Source organism: Anomaloglossus baeobatrachus, chromosome 5 (assembly GCF_048569485.1).
Source record: "Anomaloglossus baeobatrachus isolate aAnoBae1 chromosome 5, aAnoBae1.hap1, whole genome shotgun sequence".
Lineage (NCBI taxonomy): Eukaryota > Metazoa > Chordata > Amphibia > Anura > Aromobatidae > Anomaloglossus > Anomaloglossus baeobatrachus.
In genome coordinates this window covers 549,746,906-549,763,036 of record NC_134357.1, presented here as the reverse complement: position 1 = coordinate 549,763,036, position 16,131 = coordinate 549,746,906, and the positions used below count along the sequence as shown (strand labels likewise).

The 16,131-nt window shown below is 44.8% G+C and overlaps 1 protein-coding gene across 2 annotated transcripts in view; it reads left to right on the top strand.

Annotated features, from left to right (window-relative positions):
• The window catches only part of LOC142312254 (uncharacterized), a 68,835-nt gene extending 54,027 nt beyond the window's left edge, over window positions 1-14,808 (top strand). The window contains exon 8 of one of the 2 annotated variants that reach the window (XM_075351184.1): window positions 13,434-14,808. In XM_075351184.1, the coding sequence (XP_075207299.1) occupies window positions 13,434-14,350 (917 nt within the window). In that variant the 3' untranslated portion in view covers window positions 14,351-14,808. The remainder of the gene's footprint in view (window positions 1-13,433) is intronic. The other variant, XM_075351185.1, reaches the window with a different exon arrangement.
• The last annotated feature ends 1,323 nt before the right edge of the window (window positions 14,809-16,131 follow it).

Here is a 16,131-nt window from a genome sequence, read left to right as displayed (position 1 = left end):
GGTGGCACGAGCGCCTCCGGACCGGGGGCCACGTCGCTCTGTTAAGGGGAGGCAGTGGGGTGGTGGTATGGGACGAGGTGCGCAGCCGGTGGCTGCGTTATCGTCGGACGGGTCGTGACGCCACCCACGGGTCGTGGTGACGAGATGCACCACCGCTGCGGCTGGAGTGATGGGGGCTCGTCCGGGATCGGTGTTGTGGCCGCAGCCTAGATGTTAGCCCCTCCGTGGGTAGGGGCGGTGTGTCCCGGGGCCCGATGGGGACGTGCTGGCGACTGTGTTGTTGTCGGGGTGCAGGGCGCCGTGCTGCGGTGCAGTGTCGTGCCCGGATGGCACTGGTGTACTCACGATTAATTCACACTCAGAGTCACTGGTAAACCACAGTTCGGGTATGGTCGGGTCCCGCAGCCGGCTGCTTGTGTCCCTTGTGAGGCTGATGGTGCCCCCTTTCCCTTGCACCTCTTGTTTGACTGTTGGCTCCCCTGCCTGGACAGTGGTAGCCCGCTCCCCGGCGTTGAGCTGCCGGAGGAGCCCTTGGTTGCCCGCAGGCGTTAGCCCGTCGGATGTTTGGCCATTGGCAGTGGCTCTCACCCGGTATCGGTGGGCTTTTGCCTTCTTTCGGGACTTTGGGTGAGGATGAACCCATGAGGTCCAGACTGCAATCAGTTAATTTGCCTATACTCAGTGGCTTCTAAGCTAAGACGGGGTCTGAGTACCCGGTTTCTGGTGCTCCGGTAAACGGTTGACTCCCCGGTTCAGGGCCGGCGGGCTCCAACCCTGGCCCGGTCCCTAAGGTTCCGCCAGTTGCTGTACTGGTACTCCTGCAGGCGGCCACCACCGTCTGCCTGCCTGACGTTACAGGGATCCCAGGTTCCGACCCGGGTCCCTGACAGCTCTACAACTCCACTCCTCTCACTGTCACTCTCTACACAGTTCTCTGAACTCAACTCTTTGTATTTCCTGCCTCAGCACAGTAGTCTCCTCGGTGGGCGTGTCTTTCCACCTGACTCCGCCCACCTGGTGTGCCCTACTTGCCCTGAGGGAGGTATCAGGTCTCCCTTTCGGGTGATGGGTGTGTCCTCACAAGGGATGGGGGGGTGTGTGTGTAATGTGGTAGGTGTTGTTACCTGTGACCCCTGGGGTCCAGGGCGTCACAGTTACATAAACACTGGTAAGCGGCAACCCAAGGTCAATTGGTGGAATAGAAATTGTATCACAATCTAAATAGATTACGGAGATAAACTGTGGAAAGAGAGCACAATAGGGTCTTACCCCAAAAACATATAGGGTGAAATGCACGTAGGTTATTCACCAAGTAGAGTTGTGAAAGTCACAACCACTATACAGGCATAGGTAATAGGTCAGCGGCAGCAGTAACCCCTCAGATGAAGTAGAAAAGGATGGGAAACGGGTAATTTTAATACCGCGTCAACGACCACTCATGCAGATGATGAAATTAACGTAGCTTTATTTCATGCTCAGGTCTACGCGTTTCAGGAGGCTCTGCTCCCTTCCTCAGGACAATACAAGCACAAGATACATCAAAATCTACAGACACAAATTGGACTGGACACATATACCCTTAGGTGTGACGTCATTGAACCGCCCACTTTACAAAGAAAAAAAATCGGCGGGAATTCCATACATTCCATATATGACGTAGTAACATGATTTAAATGCAAAACAAAAAAACCTTTCATTAAAGATATACCTATGGAAATAAAGATCAACGATCTAGTACAATAAAAAGAAAAAAAGAAAAAATGAGTGACGTGTATTTATTGCTGGTGATAAAATATATATAGAAAAAACCCCCAAGGTCGTGATAATCAAGATGTGAAAGGCGATTTGGGTCAGAATCGAACCCACAAGAAACATAGAGTTGGTCTCTAGAGCAAGTTTTTTAAGGGTTAAGACCCTTGAGCCATCAGTGCTTTCCTTAGGTGTGACGTCATTGAACCGCCCACTTTACAAAGAAAAAAATCGGCGGGAATTCCATACATTCCATATAGGACGTAGTAGCACTGATGGCTCAAGGGTCTTAACCCTTAAAAAACTTGCTCTAGAGACCAACGCTATGTTTCTTGTGGGTTCGATTCTGACCCAAATCGCCTTTCACATCTTGATTATCACGACCTTGGGGTTTTTTTCTATATATATTTTATCACCAGCAATAAATACACGTCACTCATTTTTTCTTTTTATTGTACTAGATCGTTGATCTTTATTTCCATAGGTATATCTTTAATGAAAGGTTTTTTTGTTTTGCATTTAAATCATGTTACTACGTCATATATGGAATGTATGGAATTCCCGCCGATTTTTTCTTTGTAAAGTGGGCGGTTCAATGACGTCACACCTAAGGGTATATGTGTCCAGTCCAATTTGTGTCTGTAGATTTTGATGTATCTTGTGCTTGTATTGTCCTAAGGAAGGGAGCAGAGCCTCCTGAAACGCGTAGATCTGAGCATGAAATAAAGCTACGTTAATTTCATCATCTGCATGAGTGGTCGTTGGCGCGGTATTAAAATTACCCATTTTCCCATCCTTTTCTACTTAATCTAAATAGATTAAATGATGCAAAAATGCTCATTCTAAAACATTCTTGACGCCTTGCTCCCTGAAACAAATGGGTTCATCAGGAGGGAAACGCATGTACACTTATCTGATAAATGATCCGTCTAACTATCCGGTGTTATGGAGCACCTTTTGGACAGGGTGTCTGAAAACATCGCTTAGACAGCTCAACTGGACTAAGTTTTCGGTACCATGTAACATTGGTTTATGCTGTCATCTATCAAATAAGTGTACATGTTTTTTGTGTCTTTCATCTTTGGTACTATCTTGGAACTTTGTGAACTTTAATATAATATATTAATGATTTATATTTTATATATATATATATATAATATTATAGTAGAGACCAAAAGTTTTGACACACCTTCTCATTCAAAGAGTTTTCTTTATTTTCATGACTCTGAAAATTGTAGATTCACATTGAAGGCATCAAAACTATGAATTAACACATGTGGAATAAAATACTTAAAAAAGTGTGAAACAACTGAAAATATGTCTTATATTCTAGGTTCTTCAAAGTAGCCACCTTTCGCTTTGATTACTGCTTTGCACACTCTTGGCATTCTCTTGATGAGCTTCAAGAGGTAGTCACCGGAAATAGTTTTCCAACAGTCTTGAAGGAGTTCCCAGAGATGCTTAGCACTTGTTGGTCCTTTTGCCTTCACTCTGCAGTCCAGCTCACCCCAAACCATCTCGATTGGGTTCAGGTCTGGCGACTGTGGAGACCAGGTCATCTGGCATAGCACCCCATCACTCTCCTTAGTCAAATAGCCCTTATACAGCCTGGAGGTGTGTTTGGAATAGCACGCCGCTGCAAGATGCTGTGGTAGCCATGCTGGTTCAGTATGCCGTCAATTTTGAATAAATCCCCAACAGTGTCACCAGGAAAGCACCATCACACCACCTCCTCCATGCTTCACGGTGGGAACCAGGCATGTAGAGTCCATCCGTTCACCTTTTCTACAAAGACACGGTGGTTGGATCCAAAGATCTCAAATTTGGACTCCTCAGACCAAAGCACAGATTTCCACTAGTCTAATGTCTATTCCTTGTGTTCTTTAGCCCAAACAAGTCTCTTCTGCTTGTTGCCTGTCCTTAGGATTGGTTTCCTAGCAGCTATTTTGCCATGAAGGCCTGCTGCACAAAGTCTCCTCTTAACTGTTGTTCTAGAGATGAGAAGGTGTATCCAAACTGTGTGTGTGTAATATATATATATATATATATATATATATATATATATATATATATAGTATATGTATATATAAAATATACAGTGCCTACAAGTAGTATTCAACCGCCTGCAGATTTAGCAGGTTTGATAAGATGCAAATAAGTTAGAGCCTGCAAACTTCAAACAAGAGCAGGATTTATTAACAGATGCATAAATCTTACAAACCAACAAGTTATGTTGCTCAGTTAAATTTTAATAAATTTTCAACATAAAAGTGTGGGTCAATTATTATTCAACCCCTAGGTTTAATATTTTGTGGAATAACCCTTGTTTGCAATTACAGCTAATAATCGTCTTTTATAAGACCTGATCAGGCCGGCACAGGTCTCTGGAGTTATCTTGGCCCTCTCCTCCATGCAGATCGTCTCCAAGTTATCTAGGTTCTTTGGGTGTCTCATGTGGACTTTAATCTTGAGCTCCTTCCACAAGTTTTCAATTGGGTTAAGGTCAGGAGACTGACTAGGCCACTGCAACACCTTGATTTTTTCCCTCTTGAACCAGGCCTTGGTTTTCTTGGCTGTGTGCTTTGGGTCGTTGTCTTGTTGGAAGATGAAATGACGACCCATCTTAAGATCCTTGATGGAGGAGCGGAGGTTCTTGGCCAAAATCTCCAGGTAGGCCGTGCTATCCATCTTCCCATGGATGCGGAGCAGATGGCCAGGCCCCTTGGCTGAGAAACAGCCCCACAGCATGATGCTGCCACCACCATGCTTGACTGTAGGGATGGTATTCTTGGGGTCGTATGCAGTGCCATCCAGTCTCCAAACGTCACGTGTGTGGTTGGCACCAAAGATCTCGATCTTGGTCTCATCAGACCAGAGAACCTTGTCTCAGAGTCCTCCAAGTGATCATGAGCAAACTGTAGACGAGCCTTCACATGACGCTTTGAAAGTAAAGGTACCTTACGGGCTCGTCTGGAACGGAGACCATTGCGGTGGAGTACGTTACTTATGGTATTGACTGAAACCAATGTCCCCACTGCCATGAGATCTTCCCGGAGCTCCTTCCTTGTTGTCCTTGGGTTAGCCTTGACTCTTTGGACAAGCCTGGCCTCGGCACAGGTGGAAACATTCAAAGGCTGTCCAGGCCGTGCAAGGCTAACAGTAGTTCCATAAGCCTTCCACTTCCGGATGATGCTCCCAACAGTGGAGACAGGTAGGCCTAACTCCTTGAAAAGGGTTTTGTACCCCTTGCCAGCCTTGTGACCCTCCACGATCTTGTCTCTGATGGCCTTGGAATGCTACTTTGTCTTTCCCATGTTGACCATGTATGAGTGCTGTTCACAAGTTTGGGGACGGTCTTAATTAGTCAGAAAAGGCTGGAAAAAGAGATAATTAATCCAAACATGTGAAGCTCATTGTTCTTTGTGCCTGAAATACTTCTTAAAGGGGTGGTTCACCCATATTTTTTATTGTCTAGATCGATATTATATTGAGAAACAATGTTTCTCTCAAATACCTTATGTTGTCAATAGTGCCTGTGAGAGGCGCTATTGCAGACCGCTGTTCCCAGTCCAGTGACGTACCCGTCCAATGCTGCCACGTCACATCCGTGCGGTCGGCTACAGTCTTCCAGACTCTGAGCTGTGTTTCACTGCTGTCACAGCCCATTTGCTTCCCGCTCCTCCTCCCTCCTCCCTCCTAGCACAGCACGACGCGTCTCCTGCTCCCCCTTCCCTCCTCCCTCCTCCCTCCTAGCACGGCACATCTCCTGCTCCCCCCTCCCTCCTCGCAGAACGCTGCAAGCAAGAGACATGCTGTGAGGGAGGAGGAGCAGGGAGCAGATGGGCTCAGAACGCAGCCGGCCGCACGGATGTGACGTGGCAGCATTGGACGGGTACGTCACTGGACGGGGAGCAGCGGTCTGCAATAGCGCCTCTCACAGGCACTATTGACAACATAAGGTATTTGAGAGAAACATTGTTTCTCAATATAATATCGATCTAGACAATAAAAAATATGGGTGAACCACCCCTTTAACACTTTAGGGGAACCAAACAGAATTCTGGTGGTTTGAGGGGTTGAATAATAATAATAAACTTTTCACAATTTAAAAAAAGAAATAACATTCTTTTTTGCTGCAGTGCATTTCACACTTCCAGGCTGATCTATAGTCCAAATGTCACAATGCCAAGTTAATTCCCAATGTGTAAACCTGCTAAATCTGCAGGGGGTTGAATACTACTTGTAGGCACTGTGTGTATATATATATATATATATATTATATATATTATATATATATATATATATATATATATATACACACACACACACACACACAATATATACATACATACATACATACATACATACATACATACATACATACATACAATTTTCTTGGTGTATTGATGAATATTATACTTTATTATACTTTAATTGACTTTTTTTACGGCCAAAGTCAAGTGACCCTACTCTTGACAAAACAGAATTAATCATGTTTCCCCCATGTCAATCAACTCCCCCACAGACTTATCTATCAACGTCAATGGATACTCACCCTCCCCAGTCTCACAAGCTTGCTGCCTTGAGGTAACCCTTGACTCTTTCAAGCCACATATCTATGCTCTTTTCACCTCCTACCAACTCCAACTCAAAAATATTTCACAAATCTGTACATTTCTTAATCAAGAAATGTCAAAAACACTTCTGTATGCCCTTTTCATCTCCCGCCTCGACTATTGCAACCTCCTGCTCTGTGACTTCCCATCTAGTATTCTCGTACCTTTCCATTCATACTCTATCTTAAACTCTACTGCCCAACTAATCAATCTGCCCTGTTATTCCTCGGCCTCTCCTCTTTGCCAATCTCTCCACTGGCTTCCCATTGCAAAAAACAATAACCATGACATACAAAGCCATCTGCCACTTTTCTCCTCCATATATCTGTGACCTAGGGTACCTTCACACTTTAGCGATGCAGCAGCGATCCGACCAGCGATCTGACCTGGTCAGGATCGCTGCTGCATCGCTACATGGTCGCTGGTGAGCTGTCAAACAGGCAGATCTCACCAGTGACCAGCCAGCAGCGACGTGCAAGCGACGCTGCTCTTGCACGGAGCCGGCGTCTGGAAGCTGCGGACACTGGTAACTAAGGTGTGACGGGGGTGTACAGCAGAGCAAAGGATGGACGAGGCCGAGGGACGATCCAACAGGTTTATTCACAAGAACACTGGAACAGCACACGATAAGTCCACGTAAAACAGATTCGGGGGCCCTTCCCGACAATCCTCGGACCGGATTACAAAGCAATCGTCCTTACAGTAGTCCAAAGAGTTCCACACAATCCCACGGGCCGCCACACAGGCCTAGCTCCGTCCGTGTCCACAGCCACCCAGGCTGGAGCTCCTGCTCCCTTCAAGTTTCAGCTCACTCTGAAGTTACAAAAAGGGAAATGCATTGTCTGTGCTCCTTGACCAGCCCACCATGTTCAGGGGGTGGGGGTCACACATCCTATCATCAATGGTTTGGTCCATCACAGGGCTCAGATATGTCTGCCAGCCACAGTAGATGAAGGGATCCCCTGCTGTGCAGAACAATGACTATTCCTTCACTGGCCAATTCAATTACAGGTTAGATACACAACTCTGGAAAGAAGAGGACAGGCTATTTACATAATCACATTAGATGCCAAGACTACAATTGTATGAGAGAGACACATTGAGATCAGTAGCTCCCCCAAGGAAATACATGAATTACAACTAATACAACCAGGGAAATATACATATCATGACATAGTATCACAGCATATACAGTGAGAGGGTAAATTACATCTTCACATAAGGTAAACATCGGGTATGGTTACCCGATGTTTACCTTAGTTACCAGCTCACACCGCTTAACTTAGCGTGTGCAGGGAGCAGGAGCCGGCACTGGCAGCGTGAGAGCTGCGGAGGCTGGTAACGAAGGTAAATATCGGGTAACCACCTTGGTTACCACAGAGTTAGCTGCTGTTCGATGGTGCGAGATGGCAAGAAGAATAGTCAGGTATCTGGGTTAGAACCAAGAGGGCAGAGAAAATAGAAAATCAGAAGACGCAAGAGTAGTCAGTAAACAAGCCGGGGTCACAACAGGAAAATGAAATACCCAAGCAGGGGGCTGAGCATACAGGACTGTACCAAAGCAGAGCAAAGCTATATATGGCAGCATCTAGCAGTATGCTCTGAGCGCCCCACCACATGGTTTGGTTAGTCATGTGACCAGTCACTCGTGTGATTTGCACACTTGCAATCATGCGATGACAACATAGGAAGAAAGGCTACAGTAATTGTCACGTGCACTGAAAACCTGAAACAGAAACCTCTGGGAGTTTTTCTGACCCATACATATACATAGAACAATTATCAAAAGTGCTCCAACCGTTTTATAAATAAATTTATTTTATTGTCACAATAGTACAAAAACAGTTTATAGCATTATAATTAATCCTGAACAAAAATTCAGCAAAACATATTAAAGGTAAAAATCCAAAAGAGAAACCGGGGCAAGAAGTGTGGACACGAATAAAAAGCCCAGGAATGGGAGAGGACACGGGACGATAGAGCAATCACTGACCCAGTCAAATAATGGGCAGGAAAATATCCACGTATAATATCGTTGCTGGAGTGCAAGCTAAGGTGACTATGTGCATATAAAGAAAAGATCAGAGCTATTCAGCGAGTGGACACTAGATGGCGCTCAAGCATAAATAACACGTTAATGTGTCCCGACGCTAAATATTTAAATGCAGCAAAGTACTCCAGGCTTACCCATGTCAGTATGTTGTGAGGCTCACGTACCGGGTCCCCTCCCTCGCCCAACGTAACGTCCGTTTCGAGATGAATCTTCTTCGGGGGCCATAGGGGGAAGTGAGCAGGAGTGTGTGTTTAAATAGGGTTAAAAAATTGTCTCTACTGGCTCTACTGGCTAACACGGTACAAAGATATATTTTACTTGTATTTAAATAGGGTGGACGCTGTATAGTGAGCACATGTGGTGGGCGGTGTTCCAAACATCCGATCAGTGCCGTCCGGCCATTCCAGGGGAAGCATGGGTGGGAGGAAATCCTCCTGACGTCATTAGACCCATGCCTCTCCTTTCAAGGAAGCGTCCTTAGGCAGTGTCAGGGTGGGAACGCCCACCACATGCGCTCCAGTGCACCATGTTAATTGTGGGCAAATGTGAGGGCAAAAGACAAAGATGGAATAAAATACATAAATATAGCCCAAACTGCAAGAATTGTGTTTATATACACGTATGTTGTACTGCAGCCCTAAGAATCCAGGGAATATATTACAGGGCAATAAATTATATGAAGTACACACAAATGGAAGGGGATATAGACAATTATATATTATCCTCTATATTTGGGATATGTTGTTTTCCATTTTCCTCTTTTTTTCTCCTTTTCTTCCCCCAATCCAGTTATTTAGGAAACAACATGGCTGAGCGTCCAAAAAATACCCTACAAAGAGGGAAAAAAGTGAATATAGCAGAAAAAAGGGGAAGAAATGAATAAATAAAACAGGGATTAGAAATGAGAATAAAAACACACATCATAAAAACAACGTGGAGTAACTGAGGATCTTTTTTTCAAAATTATAGAAATGGGGAAAAGGACAATTTTTCATTCAAGCCATGTGGAGACATTGTCCCCAAACGGACGTAATTGTCACGTGCACGTATGAAAATCACATATGAGTGAAGTGGCCATGTGGTGACTGCTTGAACCAGCAAGCAGAGGTGAATCCTGACAGTGAGTATATTACATGCTGTTAGGACTGGGCTACACTGCTGAATTTTATATTTAAAGGAAATCAGCTGATCAGCGGGGGTCTCGGACCCCAGCAGATCAGACATTTATGACTTATTCTAAAGATTGGTCATCAATGTTAGAGTAATCTTACAGTTTATAAATTGTTACTTGTTTACAGGATCAGAACTAATAACAGCACCAGAAGTACAGAAATACTTAATTAGAAACCACATCAGTACAGAAACACAGCATCACAAGCACCAGCAGTACAGAAATTCATCACCAACACCAGCAGTATAGAACTTTATCATCAGAAATACAGAAATTCATCACCAGAACCACAAGCAGGAAAGAAATTCATCATCAGAACCACTAGCAGTACAGAAATACATCCATACAACCCCATCAGTTTAGAAACACAGCATCAATACAGAAATACATCAGCCAACTCAAAATCAGTACATGGTACAGCAATTGTAATGTCAGGTCAGACCCATATACTGTACATTTGTATTGCATGAACCTACATCTTCTAGTACCTTCTTAAAGGGAATCTGTCACCAGGTTTTTTCCACCTCATCTGAGAGCAGCATAACGTAGGGGCAGACACACCAATTCCAGCGATGAGTCACTTACTGAGCTGCTTAGTGTAGTTTTGATAAAATCACTGTTTAATCAGCACGAGATTATCATTAGAGGACTACTTGGTGAAATGCAGATAGTCTATCATATTCATGAGCTCTGTACAACTGCTGAATCTGCAGCAGAGAAAAATTTATTTTATTAAAATGATGGCAAACCGCTCGGTAAGTGACACATTGCTGGAATCAAGGTCTATGTCTCTACATTATGCTGCTCTCAGATGGTGGAGCAAAAACTTGGTGACAGATTCCTTTTAACAATGGTAAGGAGATAACTCCCAAGAAGTATTGATCATCATCAGACTGTGGACCATACAGGAATCACAGGCCTCAGTTCCTCTTGCGTTTTGCATGAATGAGTGCAATCTGATAAAACATTGGATTGCACCACTCTAAAACTATAAGGCAGTGTCCACCTGCGCTTGATTTCTCATGGCATATCGGCATGAGAAAAGAATCGCTGTATGCTGCGTTTGGCAGCGAGTCTCTCATCACTCGCACTTATACAAGTCTATGGGAGAGTGTGAAATATCGCACTGCACTCAGATGTCATCAGAGTGCAGTGCAATGTACGCAGATACAGGCAGCAGAGAAGAGAGAGAGTAAGTGCTCCCTCCCTCTTCTACACAGATGTGATCCGATTGAAAAATCAGATCACAGTCGTATAACAGCTGACGCTCCCATCTGAAGTGATATGCAAGTGGGACCAAGGCCTAATGATGAGAATTAGTCAGGATCACAAACATTTACATTCAGGTACCCTATAAATGACATTGTCTAGGATCAGAGTCGTTTATTTTCTTCTTCATGTCGAGACGCCATTATTACTTTTCACATCCACATTTTGTCTCTGCAGACTTCCATCTTCTCCAGTCTTCTGCAGCACATCTCAGCATGATACTCTTAAAAATTAAAAATAGCAGAATGATTAGAATACACCTATATAAAATATATCTGCCCTTCGCTGTGCCTCAGAATAAATAATTACCCCTCACTGTATTCTCTGCACAAAATATGACACACCCTGTCCCTCTTATGGTACATGGCCTCCACACTGTCCTCTCCTTTCCATACTGATTTTCCTCTTCACACTGTCCTCTCATACTATGTCCCCTTATACTACCCAGCCTTTATACTATGCTTTCTTATCACACTCCCCCTCCTCGCTATGGCCTCACACTGTACCCACAACCTACCCCCTCTTCACACCGGTGTGGGGAGGATTTCTCCACATACATAGCATCACCACTTTCCTCACATACATAACTTTACCCACTTCCCCACGCAGCCCCACACAATTAAATGTAACCCTTCCCCATGCAGCTCCGCAGCACGCAGCCCCCTGCATATAACATAACCCCCTTCCCTATGCAGCCCCATGCACATAACATCCTCTTCACCACGAAGTCAGCCCCCCAGTCCACAACATCACCCCCTTCACATCCCAGCCCTCAGCACGCAACATGACCCCCTTCGTCATGCAGCCCCACACATGAAGCCCCTCAGCACCTGTAACATCACCCCCTCCTTCCCCAAGCGAGTAACATTTCCACCTTTTCTGCATAGCCTCCCAGTACGCAGCCCCACACATACATCACCCTCTTCTCCATCCAGCCCCATGATTGTAAATATCACCCCTTTCCCTGTACAATTCACCAATATGCAGCCCCCATGTAGGAACATCCAAAGTATCAAACACTACCTCACGTTACTCACCCGGAGCCCCTCACTCCTTGGTGCAGCCCCTCAGTGTGATCTCTCCACAGCTCCCCATCACCAGCAGCCACAGCACAACGCTGAGCACTGGATGATGGGAGATCAACTCCTCACTGGAGGAAGAGGCCCCGCCCGTTCTGGTGACATCATCACCTCACAGGAGCAACTACATTCTAGCCACAAATGGCTTCCCCTGCTGTGGCTCCGCTGCTTGCACTGTGCAGCTGATCAGGATCGCTCCCTTCCTGCACATGACAGATGAGGGCAATCTGGCCATGGGCCCCCCACAGCCTTGGTCCAAAAACAACAGCCAGATTGCCTAATTACTAACATGCCCTGTAGTGTGATCAGCTGACCTGATCGCACTACAGACATCGCTCTGACCTGGAAGTCAGCTCCAGCGGTCACCGCTTCAATTGTCCTTGCGTCTGAAAGATCAGAGGACAATTGATCAGTGGTAGTAGGCGCGCCCGCACCTTCTCTGAGTACGGCTGTCAGCTTGAAAGCTGGGACTCAGAATAGCTGGCTCCCACTTTTGGGGGGGACTAACACAGCCACCAGGTAGACTCTGAAACAGAGCGCCGCATCAGCCAGCCCGACTGCACACCCCTGACAGCTGCGCCTGGGGCACATGCCCCGCCAGCCCCCCTACATACGCCTCTTGTGTCGTGCATTCAAATTGGTTAAAGCAGAGCGCTGATTACTCCAGCTGGACTGCACACACACCCATACTGTTAGACTGAATGGTACTACAGGTTCCCACCACCCTATTCCTAGTGACTGGCAAAGCCTGCGCTACCCAGAGCTTTTGATTCCGTTGTCTCCATCATCCACACCGCATGCAAAATGAATATGGCGGCACCTGGTGACAGAAGCAGAAGTCACTGGAGCCTATCTCAGAGGAGATGTGACATATCATTTGTAAAAGACCTAATGTGACAAAATGGCAGAAAATCAGAACAGTTAAAAGTCCCATAAAGTGACTCTAGTTTGGAAATTATAACTCTCAGTGAATGTCTCCATAGTTCTTCTGACTATTTTCACTCCACAGGCACTTTCCGGGAATTAGAAAGCAGTGGATGTTTGAGAGTGAAAATTGCAAATAGCCATTTTATTATCCAATACATAGAGCCCAGATTGTGCTCCAGGAGACACACATACCATAAATTCAGTGAGTTATTCTCACTACAGCAATGCCAATTACATGATTGCTAAATGTGGTTGGGGCACATTTCGGAAGACTGAGAAATGAGAGGGAGGTTTGACTTTGGGAAAGCGGATTTTGTTGGATTGGTTTTTGTAAGCCATGTCGAAGTTTATTTGTATCATATTTGCCTACATTATTTTCGGTGGCTATTTATTCCAATTTTTGGGAAGCAGAATGAACAAACAGTTGAACACCACCCTCTATGGTTCATGCTATGAGGTCTTCTATGAGACTGAACGGTCATGGTCATAATGAGTAATTATATTTTGCTATTTCTAAAATATACTTGTCAAGGATATTTTATTAAAAAAATAACTGGTTTTATTCTTAGCAGATGACGGTACCAGGAAATCGGGACAACTGACATCTTCAATTTATAAATCAGATGACCTTGATATCACACAGGATACAATTGAAGTGAATGTCATTGCTCCACATATCCCATCATCACTTGACAACAAAGATCTATCATCTGATCCTATGAAACCGGTTCTATCTTCTGATTCATTACAGAGTACTTTGAAAAATAAAAGTCAGAAAATAGGCATTGAAATACAAAATGTCTTTAAAGCAGAGAAGCTAATTTCACATTCAGAATATGGAAATAGTTGTCCTCCCGAAATATCTTTGGTTAAAGATCAAATCATTCACACTGAGGAGAAAAGATTTTCTTGTTCCAAATGTGGGAAATCTTTTAACTGGAAATCAGGTCTTGTTAGGCATGAGAAAATTCATACTGGAGAGAAGCCTCATTTATGTTCAGAATGTGGGAAATGTTTTAGAGAAAAATCAGATCTTATCATTCATCAGAAAATCCACACAGGGGACAAGCCATTTTTATGTTTAGAGTGTGGGAAATCTTTTATCCACAAATCACATCTTGATACACACCACAGAACCCACACAGGGGAGAAGCCATATTCATGTTCAGAATGTGGGAAATATTTTCACCAGAAATCACATCTTGTACTTCACCATAGAACCCACACAGGGGAGAAGCCATATCCATGTTCAGAATGTGGGAAATATTTTTACCACAAATCACATCTCATTTCACATCAGAGAATTCACACAGGGGAAAAACCTTATTCATGTACAGAATGTGGGAAATGTTTTAACCACAAAACACCTCTTGTTACACACCAGAGAACCCACACAGGGGTGAAGCCATTTTCATGTTCAGAATGCGGGAAATGTTTTTACCAGAAATCAAATCTTACTTCCCATCAGAGAATTCACACAGAGTAGAAGCTTTTTTCATGTTCCGAATATGGGAAATGTTTTAGCTACAAATCAAATTTGGTTACACATCAGAGAAGTCACACAGTTGAGAAGTCCTTATCACAAGAATGTGAAAAATAAATGACTGAAAAATCATATTTTGTTGACCATCAGAAATAGCTCACATGGGGAGAAATTATATATTTTATTAACAAATTATACAAAAATCAGATAACAGAACATCGTGTAATTAAATAAGAAATTAATATTACCTTAGAACTTGCCATATTTTTGGACTATAATAAGCAATTTTAACAACAAAAATATTTTGTTCGTGACAAGGCGGCTGCCGCATAGCTGATAGAGCTGGTGACATGAAACAATCTAATAGAGAAATTGATTATTTTGTTGCAACCATTTACTTATTCTGTATATCGCTACAATAATCCTTTTTAAAGGTCTTTTAATAAACCAATATGTTTTTATATATGTATAAATATATATTGTCTGGACATCTTGTTAATTTAAATATCAGAATTTGATTAGGTCCTGAAACTTAAAAATATATACACAGACAGTATATTTAACATATTATCACAAGGAGATTTCTGCAGGCATTGCCAACTGTCATCAATGATCTGTGGAAACTACACATTCTGGCTGGTAACGTCTCTGATTTCTGTGAGTAGCGCATGTGTAGCACCCACGAGGCAAGGGGTTAAACGTACTCATCGCCAGGCTGGTGATGTCGGGTCTAGGGATTGCACGGGTGGCCCTTGGCCGGTTTCGTGGCCCTGAGGTGTACAATAAAGAAGATGGGATGGTGGAAATGATTTGTCTCATGACCCCACCTGCGGTATGCAGCCAGGGATTAGCCGCCACTGCTGTCGCTGTCCTGTGGGGCGGATAGTTATAGCAGCTAAGATGTTTCTGCTCCCCACAGGTGGAGTGGGCCCCGGGGAGGATGATGAGTGTTGTAGTGATGGCAGGCGCTGAAGCGCCCAGCGCCGGCAAGGACAGGAGGACACAGCCTCTTCGGGTTCAAAGGTTTCTTTACTCTCAGTCCTAGTTTACCCGGTTAGTCACCGCCTTGATGGGCCGCAGTCGATCCCGGATCCACTGGAGGTCAGAACCGGTACGGTGGTCGACGGGCCCTTGCACCTCTAGAGGTTGATCCCTGTGGCCTGAAGCTACTTGGGGACCCCTGTTCTTGAAAAGTGAACTTCCATCCTGTATGAAGGTGCTGCGGGTCCGTGGTGGGGCCTGACTTAGGGTCCGGGGTTGTGATCTATGTAGTACTGTGCTCCGGGAACTGTGGTGGTCAGAGGAACATGCAATCCCCCTGGCCTGCAGATTTTGGTGATACAACTTCAAGTATGTTTCACCCTAGGATTCTGCACCCTGCACTGCGCCGGTCCTGAGGGAGCAATGAAGCTCTCCCCTTGGTGAACATATTAACTCCTGCGTCCCACTAGAGCCACCGGTAAACCAGTCTGTTCTCTTCCTCTCCTGCTGGAGAACCCTCAACTGTTGTGTTGGCTCCTCACTCCCCTTGGTGGTTGCTCCTCCCCCGGTTTCCTGTCACTAATGGGTGGCAGCCCCCATGTTTAGTGACTGCTTTAAGACCCAATCCTAGCCGGTCCCCAGTGGGGAGACCAACCTAGTTATGTGTATGAGTTGTGTGTGTGGAACCGGTACTAACCTCCTACGGATCCAGCATAAGTACCGCACCTTAAGTGAGGTGCAATACCCTGTGGCAACTGAAGCCTCAGGGGTGCCACATTCCCCCACAGCAAATGGCAGCACTC